Source organism: Brachionichthys hirsutus, chromosome 4, assembly GCF_040956055.1.
Source record: "Brachionichthys hirsutus isolate HB-005 chromosome 4, CSIRO-AGI_Bhir_v1, whole genome shotgun sequence".
In the NCBI taxonomy this organism is placed as follows: domain Eukaryota; kingdom Metazoa; phylum Chordata; class Actinopteri; order Lophiiformes; family Brachionichthyidae; genus Brachionichthys; species Brachionichthys hirsutus.
Genome location: NC_090900.1, coordinates 3,605,145 through 3,630,574, shown reverse-complemented (window position 1 = coordinate 3,630,574; position 25,430 = coordinate 3,605,145). Strand labels below are relative to the sequence as shown.

Below are 25,430 nucleotides of genomic sequence, written 5' to 3'. Positions count from 1 at the left end.
ATAATGGCGTTCAGAGTAAGGTAGCATAAGTGCTCCTTTTTTGTTTTTGGTGATTTATTCAACACTGGATGTTGAGTTTACTGCCCGATTAAAATCCCGCCAAGACCCTCACCTGTGTTACCTGTGGAGCTGATCTCTTTTTGTATGAACATTCAATCTGTTGCTCTGTTAACTGCAAGTTGTTGATGTTTCTCCTCAATAAATCCGTATGTTCTTTCTTGTGACTTTGGTTATGATAAAAATGTGCATTTGTTCATAATCAATGGGAAAATCTCTGCGATTTTATCATGTAATTTATAGTTTTATGGAGACATTTTATACACCTGGTATACATTTTAACTTTAAATGATGCTCTTCATCTTTAATATCAAGCTACAAGATAATACTAAATAAAATAGTGGGACCCAATGTGAGGGCTGTGAATTATCTTAACATACAGGTACATTTCAAATACGGTATGGATATATATGTATATATGCAAAGATCTTGTGTGAAATGCTCAGGTTTTTATTAAGTAGAAATATATTAAATGTTATTCATTAAAGGAAAAGGAAGGTGCAAACACTGAAAGCCTGTACTGGTTTCAGCAGCACAGATTAAAGTATATAATTCCCAGTTTAATCCGTTCCTGAAATCAATGTTTTTTGCTAAAACTGTCCATCGTGTCTTCTCAAACGTATCTTTTTTTTTTTTGACTCCCTTGTCAGCAGTTCCGCTCTGCTCCTCTCATCCATATATTCCACGGGGCACAACTTGCTTCCGTGTCCTGCCTTCACTGTGTGTTGTAGGCATTGAGATAGTCCTCAGGAATTGTGTCTGTGGGGAAGAGAAAGGGAAAAGTAACTTTGAAACAAACTTATACGCCGACTGGGCTTCCTTAAACTTGCAGGCACTTACCGTTGCACCGGTATTTGAGATTGGACCATATGATATTTTCTTGAGAGAAGCAGAACACTCCCAGTCTCCCACCTCTCATACTGGTGTCAATTATTACCCCCGTGTCCGCTACCAGGTCTGATCCCTCAAAGAAGCGAGACCTGATCGACACATGAGACCCGGTTGACTGGTTCGTCCACACAATATCGACTGTGTTAGTCTCCGAGTATCGGTGTGCTCTGTTTGTACCTGATGTACCCGATCTGTGGTCGGTGCTGGAGGGACCAGCGGTAGGAGACCTTGTCCTTCCAGCCAGTGTTCCTGGGATCCTTCCACAGGAGGCGGACCTGTCCGGCAGTGTCTCCTGTGTGCCACAGGGAATTCCTCAGATACTCACCGGGACCGGTCTTTGACTTCACAACCTAGTGGAGAAGAGCAGTTAATGAAAACCAAACTGCAGCGTGACTTTCTAAAGGGGAAGGTTCAGAGCGACAGCACTTTTGTTATTTTACAGAGAACCAACAACGCTCCTGTGAGGAAACACAGGCAGAAACCTCGGATCAGACCCCGGTTCTGGCTGGGTGGACTGAGAGAGAGAGAAAACGTAGAGATGGGAGGACAGAGTCTGAGTGAGGAAGTGAGACAGACATCTAAAACCAAAAACTCAACATGCAAATAGAAAGATTGCAAATAGTCTCCATGGTAACGAGAAAAGTGGTATGAGCGTTGGATAAAGGCGCTACGTGAACGCAGTTTTAAATTGCCAACATTTACCTTGAGTTGTATTCCCGGCTCAGCGACGGCTCTTGAATGGTGCAGCCTGCCAGTAAGTTTGCTCCGTCTGTTTCCACATCACCACATAGAAGGACGAAGAGTCCTGGTAGCCAAAGATGAAGCCGACGTAGTCATCGTCGGTCACCGTATTCACGTGGAACGTCCCCTCGAAATCAACCCCGCTGAATGCCGTGTAGCCTGCAGAAGTGAACAGAGGAGAACAAAGGCTGGTGAACGAAAATGAGAAGCAGATGAAGACAGAGAGGACAGTTGGATGGGACGGGATTACTCGTCTTACCTACAGCGAGGCCAGGGTCAGAGTTCATGGTCTGAACTATCTCCATGCCCTTTCAAGAGAGTAGTTAAATGTCATTTATACTATTATAAGACTCACAAGATCTTTTTTAGGTAAGATTTATTCTTTTTTTTCACATTTAAAATGACACGTTAATCAAAATGTGCTGAATGCGCTTGGTCTTATTTAATTATAACAGAGCCGAGGGAGACGGGGAGGTTACCTGATTGAGAACCACCCAGTTGGGGTCGATCTGAGAGTCTCCCTCTGGGTCCAGCACTACTGTCTGATAGGCTCTGAAGTCAGTCAGGGTGATCTCAGCATTTTCTGGGCACTGATCAATTACATCGATGACGTTGTCTTTATCAAAGTCTCCTTCGCACGCGTCCCCGACTCCATTGTCTGAAATAAAACCGTACGACTTAGGAGAGCTACAGCAGAAATGCGTCCTGCACACATGGGTGAACGCTCCCTGGAGGCGACGCTAACTGTCTGCGTCCTTTTGGTCCTCGTTGGGAACTAGTCGGCAGTTGTCGTCGTCATCCAGTATGCCGTCGTCATCGTCGTCGTCATCACAGTCGTCTCCCTGTCCGGGTAACGCAAACACACGTGAATGTCAGCATCAGCACGTGTGAGCCGGGTTAGCAAAAGGCTTGAAGGTTTGAGACCTTTCCGTCCTTGTCTGTGTCCAGCTGAGAGGAGTTGATGACCAGGGGACAGTTGTCCTTTGTGTTCTGGTGGCCGTCACCGTCACTGACCAAGAGGAGAGGCAAGTGCAGGTCAAACACGGCGCACCTTCATTCACTTCACACAGGTAATGGACAGTAGGGGGGGGTCTACCTGTCTATGTTGTCGTCACAGGTGTCTCCGATGAGGTCATCGTCTGAGTCAGACTGCAGACAGACGTGGAAGCTGTTAGTCAGAGTTACGGCGACGGTCCAAACCTGCTTCAGGTGTCATTTGTTCACCTGGTTGGGGTTGGCCGTGTCGGGACAACTGTCGCAAACGTCTCCCACCCCGTCGTTATCTCTGTCGCTTTGATCGGGGTTGGAGACCCCCTGGCAGTTGTCCAGAATATTGTTAAAGCCTGAGAGCATAAAGGTCACAGTGCTTTAATTCCTGTGTCACGTGAGAAAGGATTGACAGGAAATGTAAAAAAGAAAGCAAGCATGAGGTAACACAGCCCGCGGACACGGTCTGCCGAACGCATCACCAGATGGCAGTGTGGGTTTAACACGCCGGTGAAATAGTTTCCAGTGGCCTTTAGCGCCTGGCAGAGGCCTTCCATGGAAAAATGCTTTCAGAAGGAAGGCAGACATTACCAAGCCCGCAGCAATCCGGCCGCTGAGTTGAAGACATAACCAAATGATCCAGAAGTTGGAGGTCTGACAAGCTGAATGAACGGCAGTCGCTCAACTGTGTAAGCGCACAAAGGCAAACAAGCCGGGGGGGGGGGGGGCACACACAAAGGTGAGAAGTGATTCTGTGTTTGCAGAATCACTTCTTGTATCACTTGTATCACTTGGAAGCAGATACAAGTCCCAGAAAAAAAGATATAAAGTGGTGCCATTCCCCAGTTTCCACCGAACAGGGCAAGCAAAGGCGATATTCCTGTCTAGACGGCGTGATCCGGACAGGATGCGTCTTCACTAACCCTCCAAGTCTTTTAATGCGATCAGCAGTCATTAGTTTTTCCCTCCTCACACAATGTGTTCAGAACATGAGTAGCTCTAATTGTTGCAGCAACATCATTAAAGGTCCAGTCGCAGTGACGTTCAGCCGCTGTGATGAAAAGGCCAGTCTATGCTTCTAAAGAAACCGAGTCATGTGACGACTACTGACTATAATAACGATTGACTCGTAGACACACTTTACCATCTCCGTCCATATCACGATCGCATTCATCTCCCACTCCGTCCCGGTCGGTATCCTTCTGTGAAGGATTTTCAACGGCGATGCAGTTGTCACAGGCGTCACCGTGGATGTCCTTATCGCTGTTCCTTTGGTCCACATTGGGAATGAGCCAGCAATTATCCTGGGACAGACAAGGTTCACTCTACAGTGGACTCATTATTGCTCCCTGCATGCGGATCCTGTGGGGCTACGTCACCTACGTCTGAGTTAATAATGCCGTCGCTGTCTGCGTCCTCATCGCAGGCATCACCCATACCATCCCCGTCTGCGTCTTCCTGGCCAGAGTTTGGCACAAACATGCAGTTGTCCTGGGAAACACAGCAAAGCAACGACAAAACAATAATTTGTTTTTTTAAATGCAAGCATAAAGTGAATGAGAGGAGACGAAGAGGATAGACGCGTGTACCTGCTTACAGTTGTCTTCTCTGCATTCGAGCTTAGTGTCAGGAAATCCATCAATATCGGTGTCCTTTCCACACACATAGCCGTTACCTGCCCAACCAATGCCACACTGACAGACACACAGACACACAGACGTGCAGGAAAGCAGCTGGTGTTTCGCCACCGTGATCCAGGGGTGTCCATAATGCCGAATACGACACCAGTATTATTTCCTAATATCTTACCACACAGCTGATTTTGCCGTCTCTCGCCACAACACACTCTGCATCGGCGTCGCAGGGGTTGGGTTGACCATTGGGGCAAAGCCTGTCTCCATGGCAGCCTTCCACCTGGTCACCAGTGAAGCCGGCGTTACACTCCCCACAGCGGAACGACCCCTGGTGGGAACGGCACAGTCGGAAACCTTTTTTCCTTCGCCATCATCGGAGACATTTAACGATCATCGCGCATCAGTCGCAGCGGCCTTACTACTGTGTTGTAGCAGCGTGAATTGGCAGTGCAACCTCCGTTCTGAAGGGGGCCCCGACATTCATCTACGTCCTCACACGCCTGGGAAGGAACACCGACTGTCAGTACGTCTAGAGAGGCACAGACCCGTCTTTTACATAGAGGGTGTTATTTTTGTTGGAGTACCTGTTTGTGCGTCTCAGCATAGGACACTCCCACTCCCGTTATCCCCGGACCGGTGTATCCCAGAGGGCATTGTCCACAGCGGAAGCCAGGCGCCGTGTTCACACACGGGACACCAGGGAAGCATGGGTTAAACTGGCACTAAAAAACCCACAAGAATAAAAGATGTCAGAGACACAACCGTGCATATGAGGAAGCTTATTATCCCTACCTCATCTTCATCATCACAGTGGACCCCGTCTCCTGTGTATCCATCTGGACAGGGGCCACACCGGAAACCGCCCGACTCGGTAGGGATGCACATGTCCTGTCTAAAACAGGTCCCAGGTCGGCACCGAGTCAGAGGCTGAGGCTTCACAACAAACGGCTCGGGAGTCGGAGCTGGACCCGAGTCCGTCGGACCGCCCCCGGGGTCTGTGGGCACACATAAGGCAGATATGAATGCACCTTGCTGAGGTGCCACTTTTGTCCATAATGTCTACATATTCTGTGTAAATGACAAGTCAGATTATAGGTCTGCTCACCACAGGCAAGACATTCTGTGATGGTTTTCCTCAAAGAAGTTGTCTCCTTAATCTTTGGCAGAAAGAAGCGGAGTGTAGAACCGTTAGTGGGGACAAACTGTGCAGCTTGGCTCATTGTGTGTAATCGTGTCAGCTTATAACAATACAAGCAGATCAAATCTATATCTAGCTACCGCTAATAGCGTCTGAACATCACAATGAGACGGGATGATTTGTAAAAGCTGTAAAATGCGTGACATTATAAAGGGTTCTCACAGTGAGTCTGACAAGTCTGAGATACTGAACTATATATAACTATATAACTGCTTGGTGCCTTCTCCTCTCTCAAATCCTTCACTTCTTCTGGGATAACCCGCTTCCTCCTGCTGCTCCCTGTTACTTAGCTGCCTGCCGTCGGGGTTGAATAAAGTCCTGAAACGAGATAGCTCCGGAGAAACAGGTCCTCGCAGTCTGGATTCTCATTTTGAACAAGTTGCTGATTTTATTGCAAAACCATCTTATTCTGGAGAAAAATGAAATTCCAAAACGGCCCCGTGACTCAACTCACATTTTTCCAGTTTTAAAAATGACCCTTCAAAGGAAAAAAAAACAACATCCCAGGGACATTCTCTGCAACCCGATGCGTTCCAAAAATATTTGCTTTTAATTTACTTTTATCCATTTATTATTAATCAGATTTTTTTCTTTAAAACAAAAAAGATAATTACAAAAAACAAATCTACATATTATTGAACTAATAATTATATTATAACTCTATGTGCAAATATTGTGTAGATCATTTTTGACATTAACCTTTGTGACGTGCACAAGACTCGGACGGGATCAAACGGACTACCTGCAGATGAAGCAGCTCCTTCATCTCAGATAGCAGCTTCTTCAGCTCCAGCATGGAAACCTTGTTGTGTGTGGTTCTGCCTCCATGGATACCTACGCAACACAGGGTCAACGATGAAATGACCTTGCCAGGTGATGCCAGACAGTCAGTTGCCGTCTGTTCTCACCCAGCAGCTGCAGAGAGTCATCCTGCTCCGTGTGGCATTCCTGCAGAGTGGCGACGTTATCTATGGTGTCCTCCATCACCAGCTTCAAGTCTGTCAATTTGTCCTTAAAAAGGAATAAAAGACATACATAATTATTTCATGACTTGAATTCAACTGTTCTGCTCTAATAGTATTCACATTAAAGCATCAATATATTTTATCCATTCATCTTCTATCACTTTTCCTTTTTCAGGACTCTGCTATTTTAGTTTCTATGCAGCAATATTTCTGTATGAACATTCACGATTACTCTCTGTTGTATTTGCCTTATTCACCTGCCCGCTTGACTGCAAGGTTCTAAGTGCCACCTTGTTGGGACCAGGCGGGAGAGACCCAAATGCAGCCGGCAGATCCTTCAAAGTGTGTGCCAGTCTGCAGTCAACATAGATGTTGAGGCGAGGTGGGCCGCGCTGGAGCCCGCTGGCATGCAGCATCACGTGGTGATCCCGGCCATCTCCCAGGGAGGCGTGGGTAAAAGCAGTCGTGCTGTATCTGCCATCAGTCTTCAGGTAACGAACGGCCACTACAGGCGGAGCAAAGCAACACTGATTTCAACCAGATTTCTGATGCTGTAGATTTTGGAGCGCTCGCCATAGATGCATCACTTGTGTCTAGTATATTAAGTCACCCTTGTTGAGTTTGGCCTGCACGATGAGGTCAAGGTACTTGGTGTTGTCTTTGGGGTTGATGACACTGTAGAGAGAGGTGGGGGCCTTGCTGTGGAGCCTGAAGGACGAAAGGAGGAAAGCCTCGGCTCGCCCTTTGCTCTTCAGGCTTCCTTGGAGCAAGTCTGGCAGGCAGTCTGGAGACTTCAGCAGGTCGTAGACTAACGCAGGAGACAATGATTTAAAGGTCCATTCAATTGCTGTAGATGCATTGTAGCATAATAATGACATAAAGTTCCAGCAAAAAGACACAACGTAACAGTCGGGGGGGGGGGGGGGGGTACTCTGGTTAATCAATAATATTGATCACACCAACTGATAGCACTCCATCTGTATACTATAAAGTACTGCTGACCTTTTCTTTTTTTGTCGATACTCATGGAGGACTCACTGCATTTGCGTCTTAATGGTCGTGACCAGCAGAGTACTGTGGATTGCTAATGTCAGCCCCCCCCCGTAGTGACAGCACATCTGTATGCACTTACGTGCGCATTTGTGCACATGCATGCACGTGTGTAAGCAAAGCTCCTGTTTACATCCTGTTGTGTTTTATAGAGTTGCAGACAGTCAGACAACCTGCTTCCTCACACCCACGTGCACAGACGCTTTGACACACACTTAAACTCACAGTAAAACGTGTTCACAGCCTATACTGGCCGAATTCAAGAATAATATTGGGATTAGTAAATTGCGTGGAAACATTTGCATGTGAATTCCAGGCATATCAAAGCTGCCTTCATGCATTCTTTCAGAGGGCACTTATTGTTATTCCACCTTCTAATGCTGGCATTATTTAGTTCAGACTGAAATTCCAGATGTGAAACTGTACAAAAAAAAAATCCAGCACCATGCAAAAAAACAAATCAGCAGCATTACCATTGTTTATTTACAGCTTGCGGCAGCTAAGATGCAAGAATGGGAATTCATAAATGAAACAAAAGCTGAAAGAAATTAATTAGAAGGTGATGAAGAAAGTTCTATATAACTCGCGCTGACTTGCAGGCACATATATATATATCCCAGAAAGGTTTCTATGGTGACGAGACGAGGACTTACCGATGCCTTGAGTTGTGACAGTGAGCGCCAGCTCTTGCAGCACCAGATACAGGACTGCCGCTCTGGCCCATACACCCATCATCAGTGCTTCAGTATGGTCGGGACCCCAGGAGAAACTGCACCCCTGAAGACTGAACGGAGTTTGCTCTCGTGGGATAAATAAGAGAATTACAGATTAGTCACCAAATTAAACAGAGTAGTGGACAAGTTCAAACGCTGAAGTAGATTCTCAGCAGAGGTGAGATGGTTTTGTTGCACAGCCACAGCTTTTAAAGCAAAGGGGAGGGTCTTTGAACGCCACTCTGTGAAAGTGGCACAGTGTAGTGACTGCTGAGTTTGTGGGAGTGTCAAAAAGACAGGTTCACAGAATATAAAGTATTATACATAATAATCTTCAGGATCAACATAATAGTGACAGTAAGCATTTATTTATGAATATTTAAGATAAAATATATTCTTAAGTCTATGCTTCTGGAGCCGTTTGGAGATTTGTAATATAACACCAGAAAATAACTGCATTAAATATGGCTGACAGCTAACCATAAACAATATCTGAAATGAATTGTGGTTTTAAGGGAAGAAAACTTAGATTACAGCTGGCATCATTTTTGAAAAACATCATTAACCTGTTTCATACATGCTGATTTTTCTAGGTCGCCTCCAGTAAACAGGCTTAATTGTGTAAGTCTATGACAGATGTTTTTCATTTTAATTTAATTTCATTCAGCTCTTTCGACATAGCTCTGAAAATGTTTTCTTAATTCCATTTGTTCGTGAATGTGGAAAAGTGTGGACAAAGAGGTCTGACTTTGGACCTTGGAAACATTTCATAAGAGATGTCTGGTACTCATCTTAAAGCTCTTCTAGCCTCAAGTATATTTCAACATCCTAGTCTTTGGTACGAGCCAAAGAGAGACATTTACCATCCCTTGGTGCATTATCATTACGCATCCGTCCGTGTCTGGCTGTCTGGTCCCTGACTAAACTCCTGGCTACCTCCACCGGGCAGAGTCATAACTCAGGCACCGATTCCATGCTATTAATACTGAAAACTATTACAGGATAAAATTAAATGGCCACTTCCTGCTATTCAGTATCTATGTACACGGAGGCACATACAGTAGTGCATAATCTGATTATTTTAAGAAAGGTCTTTTAACCGTTTGCATATTATTATTATTATTATTATTATTATTATTATTATTATTATCATTATTATTATTATTATTATTATTATCATTATTATTATTATTATTATTATTATTATTATTATTTAGTTAATGTATTTTGTTAAGTATCATATCTAATTCCATGCGCCTGTAAATCACTTTCTGTTGTGTCTGAAAACCTCCCTTGCCACGCCTCGCGGTGTGACGTCACCGGCTACTTCCGTGTGTCAAAACATGGCGGCTGCCATGGAGTTGAGATGCTGGGGGGGAGACTGGAGTTTACCTTCTGTCCACGCCGAGTCTCTAGTCGTTCTGGTAACGTTATCATCTGTTTGTAAAACAAAGCGGCGTTGACATTTGCAGACCAGAACGCAAAGCTTATTGCGTGTGTGTATCTGGTTAGCTTCCTTGCTAACCTAACCTAGCACTGCTTTTTTGCTAGTTAGCCGCTCATGTTCAGCTCAATGTGCTGAATACAAAGTTATTATTGCATTTTATGTTTAGTAAAATGCCACATTACAACCTTCATAAATGGCTGGTTGTCTAAAGTCATTGGCACAGCTGAGAAATGTGTTTTTCTTTTCTCTCAAGGTCAGTCTGATGATGCTCTGAGTTTAATTTGTTAATTTAAAGCAGTTGTAGTTCCCACTCCCTCGGTAGCTAATGATAGTAGCTGGTTGTAGCGTTGGTTTGTGTGCTAGCTTGTCATCATGTTGTGTTACAACTCTTGCCACAAGGTGACATGCAATAAACTGTACCGCACGCCGCTCTCGGGGTATTTACTGATATTAAATATCTTGGGATAAATGGGTCGTATCCTCCTGAGACCCAGCCGGTTAGCATGTCCTCTGAAGTGGACCTTTGTCCATTACAGGTGACATGCTAACCGGCGGGCTGGGTCCCAGGAGGATACTTGTGGCAGTCTGAGGGGCCTTGATGTAACAGAGTATTATAAACGTGTATTCCTTTGAGTTATTTACATGTACCTTATATAGCAATCATGTAATGTATACATTATGTGTGTGTTGGAAGATAAAACGTTTCTTTTAAAGCCCATCAGCAGCAATTATTTTAGTGCAACATATTTTTGTTTGTGATCGATAATAATACAAGACATTTGAAGAGATTTGACTCGCCTTAGATTGCACATTTTTCTGCACTCTAAAGAGTTAATTTGAAAAAATGAAAATTGATCATACAAATAATGTTAAGTTGCAGCTTAGTTTTCCATTTATTTGTGTTTTTTGTGTTTGCCTCGTTCTATAAATCAAACTGATTCAGGTCTATGATTAGATCAAAGCATCAGCCTCATCACAAGATTTATGCCACACAGCTCATTTAGTATTCTCCTGATCATTCTGTCCTATAGTGCCTTTGTATTTTTGATCAGTAGCTCCAACAGATTTCTGTCATCAATTGTTGTCTCTTTTTTTTTTTAATATCTATCCTTTGTTTCTCAGGCATACACCAAGTTTTCAGGCGCAGAAGTCACGATTTCTCCTATAGATTGGACATGGAAAACTCTAACAGGTGGGGTGCAGCTGGGCTTGTCTAGACACCGGTGATTACTTTTGTGGTCTCCTGAGAAGCCTGTGGATCATATTAGAAATTTATTTTTAGTATTCACAGTAGGAAAATAGATAAATTCCATTTAGAGCTCTTTAAACCACAAAAGCAATAGCATGAATGCCACAATTAGGAATATTGTGTGATTAAAGATTAAAAGCCGATTTAAACATTTATGGTTTTTATGGGTTTCAAAGTGGAAATAGTTTATGTGAATTGTAGCTAGACCTTAAAAACATATCAACACATCCCTGAATTAGCTCGCGTCTTTAATTGCGACATTTTTGTTTTTAACTTGCAGCAACAGTTCCAGAGTTGATTTTTGGAGATGCTGCAGTTCAAGAGCCGACACAGATTCTCAACTTCCTGAGGAAACAGGTAAGGTGGGGGGGGGGGGGGGGGTACCAAGACAGCTCATTGGACATCAGCTGGTCAGGATCCATAAACCTATGTAGCAGAGAATGAGTCGTGTTTGTGATTTGTCTTTTTCTTTCAGGGGTTCAATGCAGACTATGATCTATCAGCCAGACAGGGGGCAGACACTATGGCGTACATCGCTCTGCTTGAAGAGAAACTACGCCCAGCTCTGGTAGCACCATCTCTCCCCTCCTCTGCTTATTCACGGATAAATCTGTGAGCTCCGTTACTCTACAGACATTTGTGCTTGATGGTCCGCAGCTGCACACGTTCTGGGTGGATGCAGAAAACTACGCCGGTCTGACGCGCCCATGGTTTGCCTCACGCTCGCCATTTCCCCTTAACTTTGTTGTCCCTATTCGTCATGCCAACAACGCCCTGTCTCGCATTCTTCTAACCAAAGGAGAGGCACCGCTGCACAGAATCACTGAGGTGGAGGGAAAGGTAAATATTGGTCATTTTTATGTTGCATGTAGATGACATTCTGCTCCACAACAGTAAATCTTTACCCGCCTCAGATCTACAGCGATGCTAAAGAATGCCTGAATCTCCTCTCCCGTAGACTGGGATCATCAAACTACTTCTTTGGCAACTCGTGAGTTCTTTAATGTTTACTTATTTAAATATACCGTGGATATTTGTTGCTGCAGGGGTTTGATTTTTGTACAGGAAAGTATCCTAATAAACGTTATTATATATAAATAAATGGAGATGCTAGCATGACTTCCGTTTGTTTGTAGGCCAACCAGTCTGGATGCCTTTGTGTTTGGCTTCATTGCTCCGCTGTACAAGGCCAGTCTCCCCAGCAGCCCCCTGCGGAGCCACCTCAGTCAGCTGGACAACTTCAAGCACTTCTGTGACAACATTCTCGCCGTGTACTTCAGCGTAGACCACCCTCGTAAGAGCACCGTACAGACTGGAGATGCACACATGTTAGCGGCCTTAGCCTGATGAACGATGAATAAACACAAAAGGCATGTTGTACATTTGCAAGCAATCAGAATGACTAACATTATCAGGATCTTCCCTGTCTTCACCTCTTTTTGTTTTTTGCATGCTCTCTTCTCCTCCTGCTCGGCCTGTCTCCTTACATCATCTGTCTCCAGGTCCTTCCCCTCCTCTTCAGGACAAAATGGATGCTAACCTCCAGAAACTAACACAGCTTGTAAATAAAGAGTCCAACTTGATAGAGAAGGTGCTTCTGCTTTCCATTTAGCAGATACAGTTTAAGCTGTGCATAAACTATATGTTCGTATTTTCACTTCTCCTTTGCTTGTGTGTATTTTTCTGACTAAATTGGACATCCTACGCTGTAGATGGATGACAACCTCCGCAGCAGCCCTCAGCACAAACCCCACAGACCAGACGCCAAGCCCAGTCTGACCAGCGAGAAGACCTCTCAATCCTGATCCAGCTTTATGAGTGGAGGAGCCTGTCGGCTAAAGGTGCAATTCTGAACATTATTTAACATCCTTAACTAAAAAAAAAGAAAATTATCATCCTTACTATAACTGAAATAGCAAATAACTAACGGAAATATGACTATATAGTTATAGAAGGGAATCATTTACTGCAGGATGGTGATAGATTTCAAAGATGTGTGATTGAGAGCGATGGAATAGTGCATGTTTACCGTTTTTAGAAAGGTTGTGCACGTGTGTGTGGCTCAGGATGCAATGCTTTGAAGTAGTGTTAAATGCGAAGGACGCAGAAGGTTCAATGGAAAGCCAAAATGAAAAGTGACTCGCATAACCTCGCCTTTTGTTTAAAGGAAAATAGATTATTTTGTTTGTTTAAAACCTTGAATTATTTATCACTACCACTGAAGCATCATGGGAAATATCACTATCTGCCTCATGAGGATACTGAACTTACTGAGTTTAAGACGCCTTTCTCAGTGAAGTAAAATCAGGTCTTTTGCATGTGTCACTTGTATTTATGTGAAAACCACGAACAGCTGGACAGTAAACTGACTGAAAACTGCAATCGCTATCAGCTCGAGCACCTTTATAACACGATTCACATAGTTTAAAATGTTCTTCATAATGCATCTCAGCACTATCGGGTCCTTCCTCATATCCGCTGTAACAATGTCCTGTAAATGAGTAACAGTTTCATTAGTGTACTTGTATGGTTGTAAATTGATTCTTGGGTACGATCAATGCAAATTGGCTCTGTGCAACATGCAAGGAAGGAGAAGCCAGTGTCTTTGTTATTGTGTCGTTAAGCTATTCAACAGTCTGGTCGCTCATTTCGGATTTCCTGCTGTGTTATTATTTCCAGTGCCTATTTAAGCATCAGCTTGTTGAGACCTTTCTGTTCCATTTTGAGTCTCATTCGCTGTCTTTTTTTGTTTTGTTTAGACTTGCGAATCTGGAATTGTCAAGCGAGCAGTCAACATTTTTGTCATATTATTTAATATCCTCCATCAATGAATTAATTCATTTATACTGTTGTGATTTCGCTGGGTACTAAGCTGCATTTGTAATGTTTGTAAAGATACAACTCTAAAAATATCACTGTTATTTACAGTGACAGTCATCATATCCTGAAACAAAAGTCTTCATCTGAGTGCGTTTCTAGTTACAAAGTTTTGTCGGACTGAGACCTGGTTTGGAAGGTCCGTATGGGTACCGGGGTACTCGTAAGTTGTTCTCTAAAAGGCATATTAACTGTGTCCGTTATTTTACTGATGTAAAATTCATGCATTGTTGTGGCAATTTCTCTTGCAGGCTATTCTCTGTGGACAGTTGGCAACAACTGCCTGTTACTGAAATACATACCGGTATATAATAAATCAACCATGGCTACTGGTTTTTCTTCTTCTCTTCAACCAAAACAAATCTATAATCTCACCGAATTTAATTGATCAGTTGAAGAATAGATTAGATTTGCATCGGAACTGAGCTTGTTTTCTTTTTTAGATTTAATAGATGAGATTTTCCCCCCGTCTTTGCATTATTTAATTATGCAACTGCATGTGGAAATTATTAATTGCTATCGAAGAATAATGCTAAATGAGATGAAAACAATCTGCAGCACTACGAACCGGGTCCCGCTGGTGCAACAGAAGCCAATCCCGTTCAAGTTCAGTTGCAACTCATTTTGTTCCGACTTCTCAACCCCTTCATTTACTGTTCCCGGAAACGAAGGCTTTCGGCTTCCTTAGAGCTTCTTTCAGCTTCTAAACCAGCAGTCCAACGGATGGTATGGAAGCCAGATGCTGCTCCCTGATGATGTGTATGCCCTTGCAGCACATTCATCTTCTGTTACTCGGTTCCCTCCTGTTTTCAGAGTTCTGCCGCCCTCTGTTGGTGGATATACCTCAGAGAATTATTGAACCGAGTAAAAACAACCAAGCAGTTGGTGCAAATAGAAAAAATAAAAACATGTTCATTCAGCTTAGACATAGTTCACAAGACAGAAGAAGGCAAATACTTGCTGTAAATCGAACATAACAAAATCTTGAAGGATCACGATCTGGTTAAAAAGTTATTTACACATTCACAATATGAAACAGTTCAAAAGTGGTGCAGTATTTGTTTGTATTTAAACATCTAAAATGGCCTGAACTATTTGTTTTGGTGAAGGTACAGTGTGTGCTTGACTTCAATATGGAGTCTGAGCCTTTACCTGTATATAAGGCTACATAAAGAGGAGAATAATCATCACATCAGCATACGTTATGGTCAAATTTACAAAATGATCCACAACCTCGTGGCCTCGCTGAAAAATCCACAAGACAATCACCTGTTTGGGAAAAAAAATAAAAATACAAGTCGCCAAATTTCAAGCCCTTCTGACATTCATTTTCACTTCCTCTATTTCGGTACGTACCAATCAGTGGCTATCAGTTTATCACTTATCCCATCAAATCCGCATTTCTTTGAAATAAAGCAACATCAAATCATTAGCTTAAATCGATACGTGTCCAACATGAACTGTAAACTGTGCGAGGTGATGGCCGAGCTAGCAGTTTCTGGCGAACTCTGGCACCTCTGACACCATCCTGACTTCCAGGCTGCCTGGAGAGTCCAGAGCCAGAGCAGGGTGGCACGGCCCGGCAAACCGCTGGCAGAACGAGCCCAACAGCTGACCGCTGTGGGCATTGTAGAAAGACAGCCGGCCGAGCTGGTGATCCAGGAGCGTGCCCACTCGTTCAGGGATCTCAGTCACGAGCAAAGTGGCCTGTGTTCCGTGGTGGAGCAACTGATACCTGCAGCTGTGCAGACAAAAAAAGAGACCATAAAGAAGGGGTTTGGAACAAAATGGTGAGGGTGATTTAGTAAACAGGGTGGAAACGCTTTAAATGCATACCCTGATGGGGTGGGGGCACATTGCAAACACCACGATAGGTTGTTTTCTCCCAGCGGACTGTTCCTATTGGCTGCGCTGTATGCCACGCCGAGCCTGTACGACGTGCTTCCTGACACCAGCGTCTCCCAGTAGTAAAGTCCTCGAGCCTGCAACAACTCGCCCAGGACGGACGGACACCTGGAAAACACAGACGCTCGGCTTTACAGACGCTCGTCGAAAGAGAGTCCGAAGAGGGGAGGGAGCCGGCCGGAGCTCACTGCGGGCCTGTGGATGGTGAGGCCTCCCGTGGGTAACGCAGAGCGGTTCGGTCCTCTGACAGCTCCAGAGCCGGGTGAGCCGACGCCTCCAGCAGGTGGAACCTCGTCCCTGAAACCAAGCGCAGGCCGGAGAAGAGAAGATGAAAACGCATGATGATGATGATGATGATGATGATGGCACAGAAAGGCGGCGTCCAGGTATGAGGCGCGTCACCTTTGGTGGAAATGAGCGCCGCCTCGCTCTGTTCACTGGCCCCCGCCTCATTCACTGCTTTGATGTAAAACAGATAATTCTCATTGGGCTGCAGAAGAACTTTCTGTTCGCAGCTTTTGATAGCTGTGATGGACCTAGGAGTGTAGTACACGCACACGCACACACACACACACACACGCACATACACACATTAATTAACCTACTGGGACCTGGTGTGAGTTCATCCAGACACCAATTCCAAATTCTGGCACCAAATAAAGAGTTTCGGAAATCATTCGTCAGTTGTGACTATTTGTCAAAGTCAAAATTAATGTTCTCAATGTTGCCATAGACTAAATAACATTATATTAAGAATATATATAATATATTGATAACAATAATAGTTTTGCACTCATCAGGTCCAAATCACCCCAAATAGGCAAACTGGGATAGGCTCCAGCAACTCCCCGTGACCCGTAAAGCAAGAAAAGCAGAAAGAAAATGAATCGATGGATTCAGGCATGTAGCTTATTCATATTTTAATTCAAAATGAAGTTCCTGGAAGAGTAAATTCAGAATTAAATGCTTTTCCTGCTGATCCAGGAACATAGGTAGCTTACAAAAAATAAAAAGCATCTACCTGAGCCCTTCTCCCTCCAGCTCATACTGGCGGCAGTACTCCAAGGTGTAACTCGGTTTGGAAGTCATTTTTGTTGGGCTCCACCTCAGCGTGGCTGAATCCCCCATGACGGTGCATCGCTCTGTATCAATCGCTGGCACTGATGGAGCTGCCAGAAAGACAACAAGCATTCAACAGCGCTGTGGAATTCTTCTTTTGGTTTTTGACAAGCCATCTTTCTTAGATCCCCAGAAATTCATGTGTTGCAAAGTAACAAATATTCAGCTGAACAGACGATTTCTGTCAATCTAAACCCTTCAAATGTGAAATGTCTGTAAAATGAGGCTCTTCATTTTAGAGCAGGCAACATTTTGCATTATTGGCCTAACTTAAGCTCCAGTGCGTGGACTGACCAGTTCTGAAGGCGAGCCTGTCGCTGGGCAGAGAGCACCCTGTATAGTTGACAGCCATCACCCACACCTTGTAGGTCTTGTCCGGCTCCAGCTCCTCCAGGACGCAATAACTCTCCTTCACCGTCACGCGATACTCTTCTGACACTGCTGTGAGAAACAGTTTCATTTAATTTCCAAGTAGAAAAGCACCTCGGTCCCCCCTATATGGTGATTTACACACACAAAAATGATTGTCCTACATTTATTTTATCTATACTTGTAGAGTCCTGAACCATGAAAACGAACCTTTAGCAATTGGATTCACATTGATCTCATTATTAGTTTAGAAGTTATGCACAAAAAGCAGTGATGGAGGATTCTTCTGGATCTATAGATCCAGAGCTTCTGAAGATACAGCAGATCCGTTTGTCCACTACTAATTCCACATTGTCTTGGTAAAGGCAGCAGAAACACAACCTCCTTTGTGGAGGTAATCAGAGAGATATTATTGAAAGTGTTGTTTTGTTGTGAAAATGTACCTCGATTTCGATGCTTGTTAGAAATATCTACCTCTAATATTAAATGCACAGGAGGCCATTTAAAAAAAATACGTCCAGATAATATCCGCAATCCGGCTCCAATCCAGATGGAATTTGGTGGTGAGATAGAGATCCCCACCCTGCACCACTGTGTCAAATTCCATAAACATCGGCCAATAATAAACTGAAATACTGAGGAACACAGTTTGAAGCTCCATTTACTGCAATGGTACAGAAAGATTCAAAGCAATCCAGAATCTATGATTTATTCTGGATCATCACCAAAATGTAATCATCTGTTCCTGGAAATATACAAGTCCATAATTGGTCCCTGTTTTCCAGTTCAAATGGCATCATTATATTTACCTCCTTGCGGTTCCTCCATGCAGTAGACCTGGAAGCAGTCTATGATATCTTCAGGGTTGATGTTCCAGTAAACCGTGACACTGCTGCTGGTGGCTGAGCTTGGCTCCTGAGGCTGCAGCGTGGGCCTCTGAGGCACTGATGCGTAAAAAGGCATGCGACATACATGCACATTACAGAAACCTGTTAAAGCTGTCACACACGTATCTGCAAGCGTGGCCAACCTGCGATTCCCTTGCGCTGTGCGAGATGGGAGCTGGACGTGTTGCCCTTGGCATAGTCCTCAAACACCAGCAGTCCCTTGGGACCCAGCTCCAGCGACATGACTGAGTCCAGAGCTTCCTCGAGTCTGAATCAGAGAACCCACATTTAACACAACCGTGGCTCATGTTTAAACCTTTGTGTTCATACGCCACACTGGAAATGTAAAGTGTACACTTTCAGATGACCTCCATGCTTACCGGGTCAAGCAAACCATATTGTAATCATCTAGTGAAATGCTATTGGCTGGGTGGGGAAACCTCACCATCTCACCCTCCATTCACTGAAAGCGCATTACCTTGATTGAATGTCTTCGGGTGACTAGTGGGAGAACAGATTGATAAAAGATTGATCAGAAAGATACCATTGGTAAATTATCAATGAAATAAGCAAGACCCTGACCCGTGCATCAGTCTCCGCCTCTCTGGCTGTGGTCTCCAAAGTGTCCTTGGTGGAGTCGATGCTGTCCTGGAAGGAGACGATCTGGTCATAGAGCTGCTCCAGCTTAGCCTTCTTCTCCTCTTCCAGGCTGACGGACATGTTATTGTACTGCTCCATCACCAGCGCCATCATCCCTTCATTCTGCAGCTGCATCGCCGCCTCCGCCTCCACGCACCGGTCCTGAAGAGAGGACAATGCAGGCGTTATTTCACAACTATTATATGATGCCCCATTTAAATAATGAATCGCATAAGATCAGCTTCCTTCACCTCTATAGAGTTGTAGCCCAATTCGAGCTCTGACACCAGGTCCTCAATGTTCTCTGATCTTCCTTGAAGCTCTGAAATCCAATCGCTGAGTTTCTCCTAAAAACAACAACAACAACAACAACAATGATGATGATGGATAGAAAGATAGAGCAAAGTATAGACATCTTAAATGAGCAACAAATGTATAAATAATAACGTGTCCCAGGTAACAGGAAATGGATGCTGCTGGCTGGATCAATTATTTATACTGATAAGCCAGGTAAAATATCAGCTTCTAATGCTGCCCAGAGAAGTTTAAGGGTAATATTCATGGAGGATATTCCAGGAAGAAGATCGGTGGGAACTCCCCTGATCACAGCTCATATGTTTCTAGGTCGGGCTGTGGAATGTTTCTGCTCCCACCTCCTCCTGAAGCAAATCAGCTCTCCTCTATGTAGAAAACAGGTGTGTGTGTGTGTGTGTGTGTGTGTGTGTGTGTGTGTTGCATGTGAAGAGGCACTCTTTGATACATCCATGTCTGAAGGAATGGAGGGCTGATTGCACATTCTAGCTCAGAGAATTAGACTGGATACAAATTTGTTAAATTGTTTTAATCATCTTGCCGGGATCGATTTCCTTCTTCTGTGGAACATCTGGGCAGGCTGCGGTTTTCGGTGCTGAAGTCAGTTTATTGTCCAGCTGTTAGTGGTTTTCACATAAATACAAGTGACACAAAAAAAACAAGTGACGCAAAAAAGATCTGATTATAAAATCCTCTTGAAACCAAATTGCATCGTCTGCTCTCGCTTTGTTTTGAGTTGGATACGGACATCGTTTATCAAATGTATGCAAACTACGTCGTTGTCGAACTATTATTGGCTTTACGGAAAAATAAACGTATTGAAAAGGGATCATTGTCTTTCCTGGCGAGTGAAGCGCTTTGTAGCAGAGTGGGGATCGTTCTCTGATAGACGGATTTTGAAAAAGTGCTGATAGGAGAGAACAAAATCGTTCTAGAAATGTCTTGAAATTGCTGTAACATGAATATAAGTAGATGGTTGACCCCTTGCTGACCTGTCGAGGCCGAGAGCGAACAGATCAAATATGATTCTCCACTTGATGATGTCACACTGGATCTTTTCCGCTGATCAAAAGGTGAACATTACATCATAACTATCCAGTGTTGCAGACGGCCAGCAGCCTAAAGTCATGCAACCTGCCAGTATGAATGGGAAAGTTAAAAGTGACTATTGGAGGTCCATTTTATGAGATGATAACTCCGACTAGTGCCAGTAAAATGTGTGAAGATCATAACCGTGTGCTGCATTCATAAAGTGGGAATGCTGCGATGCTGAGCTGCTCCAGCAGACATGACAGCTGCTACGGTGCCACTTCAGCAGCCGCCTGCGAAAACAATCGAGAGGCAAAGAACAAGAAAAGCATGCGGCCAGACCCGATTCAGAATAATTACACATTTCTGGAACACAGAAAGTGTTTGCCAAAATGTAAACATCCTTTATTTGAACAGTTTAATGCAACGTACAAATAAAATTCTAAATTTGTGTCACCTTCGTTTGCACAGTACACACAAGAAAAAAACAAGGTCAGTAGTAACTTCAGATAATGTTGTGGTTGTTATTGACATGTGGTCATAAACAGTTTTTGCAGATTAGTTGTTAATTTCAAAGAAAATCAATCAGTGAATGTGAATAAAAGGGTTAAAGGTCAAAGGGAGCGAAATAGAAAACAGATGTCTAAAGTGTCAAAATATTATTAATCATAGATAAAATAAAAAAATCATCGTACTTCGTCGATTAACTGTCACAAATAAACTTCCTGCAGGGAATTGAACTGAAACATGTCATGAGTTCAAAACCAAAGTCGGAATCATCAAGGATCAAGAAGATTCCAAATTGAAGATAATTATTATTATTATCTCCGAAATGAAAAAGCTCATTCTAAACTGTTAAAAAACCATATGCATTAAAAACAATCTAATAGTACAATACCTTGGTTTCCTGGTAGGCTCTGTCCACATCGGTGGCCTCGTGGCCGTGGTGTTCCCCAGACACACGGTCGTCCTCTGAGAGCAGACGTCCACAGGTTAGACAGTACCCGGTAAACCCCTCCAGCTCGGCCGCCAGTCGGGCCTGTCTCTCCTCCTCTGCATCAATGATATCATAATCTGCCTCAATGACGTCCTCTTCTGGGGACAGATCAAAAACGTTCCCTTCTTCCTCCATCTTCATCGCTGTCTGCATCACTTCTTCTTCCTCCTGGCCCGACTCCGTTTTTGCGCCCCTTGCATCTCTCTGGGTTGTAGGTTCCTTCATCTCTTTTGCATCCTCTTCCGACACCACCTCATATTGGAGCTCCTCGGCTGCCGCCTCTGGAGCCTCTGGAGCTGCTGCGTGCTGCTCCATCTTCTGCTCTACATCCTGTCTGTGAAGATCCAGCTGGACTGGACTCTCATCCTCCACCTTCTGCATCTCCGTCCTTTGTTCTGAATCTGCTGCTTCTGGCTGAATATCATTTTCCTGTAGCCCGGATAAATCCTCCTGTGGAGTAAAACTCCTATGAGGTGAACTGAAGTCCCCATTTTCATCGAGGTTCCTCTCCACCGTCTGATCCTCGGCGTTCGCCTCCTCCACAGGTGTGCGAGGAGGCTTTGGCGCCTGAAGAGTCTCTGGGCTTCTGGTTGGGGTTTCAGATTCTATGGGATGCTCACATGTTCTGTCAGGCTCGTAGAAAGCTGAGGCATCAGCAGTCTTCTCTGACCTCTGACTGACCGCTATGTCCATCTCCACGGCTTGCCCTTTGGGTACAAAGAGGATAAACTCATCGCCCACATTCACCGTGTCACAAACACGCGTCCCGGTGTCCTCAGTGGGACTCTGAGCTTTGGTTTCAGGTATCGGGGTTGTTTTTTCAGATTCACTGGAAATTAGTGGCTCCTCCTCTTGTCGATGCTGTTTGGACTCAAGAATGTCATCCCGTTTCTTTTCTGAATCCATCTCAACTTCTTCTGTTTTGACTCCTGACTCTTCGTCAGCCTCCGGGAGAGATTTGGACAACTGGTTCTCAGCTGTAGTTTCCTCTGTCGGAGCTGCCGTTTTAACATCTGTCGCCTCAGCACTTGGCAGCTCTTGAAGATCGATCTGGACGTGAGTTCGCATCTCCTTTTCATCCACTGCGTTTTCAAATATCTCCACGACTGCCTGTACCGAGGAATCACAGTCAGCGATAACCTCAATGGGGGCGACGCCTTCAGGAACGTTTCTCTCCGATGCCTCCGCTGGAGCTTCTGCCTTGACTTTGGTTATAAATTTCTCATCGGCCGATACAATCTCATCGTCAGTACCTCCTCCTTCCTCAGACAAATCCTTTTCATTGGCTGCTGGTGGTATTTCAGATTTGTCTTTCATGTGAGGCTCAGCTTTTTCCTCAGGCTCAGTAATGATGAAGGTTTCTTCCCGCACTTCACTCCGATGCTCGGTTTTGTCTTCTTCGCTGTCCGTCTGTTGAAGAACGGTCTCATCCGGACTGTTCCCCGGAGGCGCCGGCTGTTTCTCTTGCTTGTTCTCCATCTCACCCTCTTTGAGTTTAGACCCCTGAATCGATTCTTCAGATGCCTCCCTGGCAGTTTTCTCCTCCGTCACCACGGACAGTTTTATTCCCTCCCTCTCCTTTTCTGTATCCGTTTCCTTTTTCACTTCGAAATCGTCACATTTTAAATCTTCACTTCTGTCTCCCACTGTGGTCTCCTGTGTCTTTGGTTCCTCTACCGGTTCATCTTCTTCACTGGCCGCTCTTATTAAGCATCCTGTCATTTCCAACTTATTTTGCGACCACATCCTCCCCCCCGCTGTCCTATCCTCTATCGACTCCGAATGCGCCTCCGCGGTGGGAGTCTCGTCTTTCAAGATAAACTTCTCCAGGTACCCGTCTGCCTCCTCTGAATCCGACAAACGTCTTTTATAAGACTTTTCAGACGCCACGCTCTCTGCTTCCGAGTATTCCTCGTCGCTCTTCCTCCTCTCGCCGACAGCATCCTCATACAGGTCTGAGTACATGAAGGACATAGCAGTGGGCTCCTCCAGCAGGAGGGGGTCAATGATCTTAGGGGGTCCCGGTGAGATAAAGATGGGTGTGAGTATAGTCTCATCACCTCCAAACAACGCTGAACCGCTCTCCTTTACAGATCTCTGACTCTCCCGTCTCATTCTGCTGCCGACTCCTCCCCCCGCCTCCCCATCTCTTCTGTGCTGCGGCGTATCAGCAGGAGTTCCTTCTCCATAGAAAACCTCATCCAGGTGTTCCCCAACAATGTCCATGTCTGCAACAAAGACAAAGGAGTCTTCTGATGCAGAGAGGTCATCTATGGTTGTCTCCTCAGAAGGCTTTAGGTCCGTTCCTTTGGGTTTGTCTGCAGGCTGCTCCGTTTCCTCCGGCAGCTCTGGAGCCCGTCCCCCCGAACCCACCACGTCAACCAGGGTAAACTTCTCAAAGTAGTCTATGTCACCGGAGTTCTCCTTCTGAGTGGGCGTGGACCTGAGCTCTGCATCAGCCGAGGAGTCTCGCTCTGAGGGCTGAGGAAATATCGACGTCACCTGGAGAAGATAATTTAGTATATAAAACATAAGAAAGAAAATTTAGAGTGGCAAACAAAGTCAAAACAAGCCTTCGGAATTATATATGCCTCATTATTATAGTCAGACAACTCAAGCAGATAGCGTAACAAAGTACCTCTCGGTGATCCTGCACCTCCTTCTCCTCCGGCAGAGCATGACTGTGTTGCCACGTCTGGTCGTGGTGGTTTCGGGACCTGATCATCGGAGTCTGTTCCAAATAAGACAAATTGTCCTGAAGTTCTGTGCTCTCCTCTTCGTCCACAGTGGGAAGTTTGGATGGGACTCGGATGTTAAGAATCTCATAACCCTCGGAAATCAAACTAAACAGCTGCTGATCGTTGTTTTGTGTTTCGTCCAATTCCGGTTCCGTTTCGGTCTTCTCCTGTTTGACGTTGGGAATAGAAACCTCTGCCATCTCCAGTCTCTCCACTCCCAGAGCTGAAGCCGAGCGTGAGCTACCGGGTCGGCTCAGCCTGCCGCTCCTTCCTCCAGACCTCAGCCTCCTGCGGATGATTTTCTCCTCATCAAAGACAATGGTGACCTTCCCAGCGGCTCCAGAGCCCTCCATGGTGTAGGCTTCAGAGATAGAGCTGGTCTCAGAGGCCCAAGGGGTAGAGCAGCGACTGGAGGCCGTCTCCCAAACAATACCACTGTCCTCGCTCTGAACAGTCACCATGGAGAATGATGGATCCACCAGTAGGCACTGAAGTTTGGGCTTCACAGACTGGTCTTGAACAGCCTCTCGCAGACTGGAAGAGAGAGAGAGAGAAATGGAACGAGTTAGAAGAAGGAGAGTATGCTATTTGTGCCCAGGCACCAGAAGCAGAAGGGGATGACTACACAGTTTAACTGCAAGAGGAGCTCCTTTTGGCAAAGGTTGCAGAAATAGAATCTGAGAACAAACCAATTAATCAAATCGAAGCCTGTCTGGGGAGGACGTCCCAGCACCAGAACCACTGGAACCCACTCATGTCTGAAACTTTTCCAGTCACTACTTCTCTTTTGTCTCTTGATCAATTGTTTTCTCATAGATTCCATCCAATACTTTTTGTCACAATTCTCCCAGCAGAAAATAAATAAATACAATTGTATACAAAATGTAAGTCCGCCTCGGCAGAGTCTTTTTGGCCTGCACCTGTTATGTAGTTCCTCCAACTCATCTTCATCGTCCTGGCTGATGGTCTCTGAAGCCTCACACTGAAGCCCCTGAAGCTCCGTCATCTCCGAGTCCAGACTTTCACACTCCTCCATCTTCTTTCCTTGCTTTTCTTTACCGCTCTCAGCTGTCAATCGTTTAAAAGTCTTCTTGGCGTTTTTCAGGCACCCTGATTTCAAAGAGTTGACCTGCCTGCTTGTGTCATTCTAAATCTGGAGCCGTCCGTCTGACTCGGCGAGGGACAGAAATAGAGCGACTGAGGATTGAAAAGAGGGGAGAGGAGACAGAGAGGGGTGAAGCAACGAGAGCAAAGAGGTCTCTGACTGTTAGACCGTTCTTACGGTGCTTAATCGGAGATAGATTAGATAGAAGACTTCATAAAATAATTATAATGGGTTTGGGAAAATCCTCAATATCTTGGTCTGTGCCAGTTGACAGCGGATGAATGAGCCGGTGTGACTTTAAGATGAAAATCCCCCCCGCTAAGTTAAATATAGGCCATGTGGTGAAACAGAACCCGCCAGTCCTACTGCTGCTGGTGAACACACACACAAACGCTCTAATACACGTCACTCGAGATACTTTTCATGGTTGGTGGGGGGAGTCAACATCTATATGGAAGTCCAGGGGAGATTGGGAGGCAGATGTGACCCCCCGGTTGTAGCTCAGTCGACCCCCTCAGGTC

At 44.9% G+C, this 25,430-nt stretch overlaps 3 protein-coding genes across 3 annotated transcripts; 1 reads left to right on the top strand and 2 right to left on the bottom strand.

Moving 5' to 3' along the window:
* Positions 1-380: 380 nt before the first annotated feature.
* thbs4a (thrombospondin 4a) lies at positions 381-8,258 on the bottom strand. Its single transcript, XM_068738601.1, is given in 24 exon segments — positions 381-816; positions 898-1,037; positions 1,126-1,298; positions 1,651-1,683; positions 1,685-1,848; positions 1,949-1,997; positions 2,169-2,347; positions 2,435-2,531; positions 2,614-2,698; positions 2,786-2,838; positions 2,914-3,032; positions 3,821-3,980; positions 4,060-4,167; positions 4,266-4,370; positions 4,486-4,638; positions 4,730-4,810; positions 4,895-5,032; positions 5,103-5,305; positions 5,416-5,467; positions 6,251-6,342; positions 6,417-6,519; positions 6,731-6,978; positions 7,084-7,281; positions 8,177-8,258. Coding segments are annotated over 24 exon segments (2,859 nt in total). The 3' UTR covers positions 381-772.
* A 1,315-nt stretch (positions 8,259-9,573) lies between these two features.
* Positions 9,574-14,561, top strand: mtx3 (metaxin 3). The gene is made up of 10 exons (XM_068761099.1): positions 9,574-9,660; positions 10,806-10,875; positions 11,213-11,289; positions 11,408-11,500; positions 11,590-11,772; positions 11,847-11,923; positions 12,069-12,226; positions 12,435-12,523; positions 12,645-12,773; positions 13,692-14,561. The coding sequence occupies exons 1-9, from the start codon at positions 9,580-9,582 to the stop codon at positions 12,735-12,737; spliced, it is 921 nt and encodes a 306-aa protein (XP_068617200.1). The 5' UTR covers positions 9,574-9,579; the 3' UTR covers positions 12,738-12,773; positions 13,692-14,561.
* Positions 14,562-14,695: 134 nt separating this feature from the next.
* cmya5 (cardiomyopathy associated 5) lies at positions 14,696-24,843 on the bottom strand. Its single transcript, XM_068760773.1, has 14 exons — positions 24,725-24,843; positions 23,705-24,338; positions 20,968-23,568; positions 18,980-19,075; positions 18,672-18,890; positions 18,568-18,590; positions 18,233-18,357; positions 18,012-18,146; positions 17,128-17,274; positions 16,736-16,883; positions 16,117-16,250; positions 15,903-16,011; positions 15,646-15,822; positions 14,696-15,550 (listed from the first exon to the last, which is right to left on the bottom strand). Exons 1-14 carry the CDS (start codon positions 24,838-24,840, stop codon positions 15,298-15,300), a joined length of 4,917 nt encoding a protein of 1,638 aa, XP_068616874.1. The 5' UTR covers positions 24,841-24,843; the 3' UTR covers positions 14,696-15,297.
* Positions 24,844-25,430: the final 587 nt, after the last annotated feature.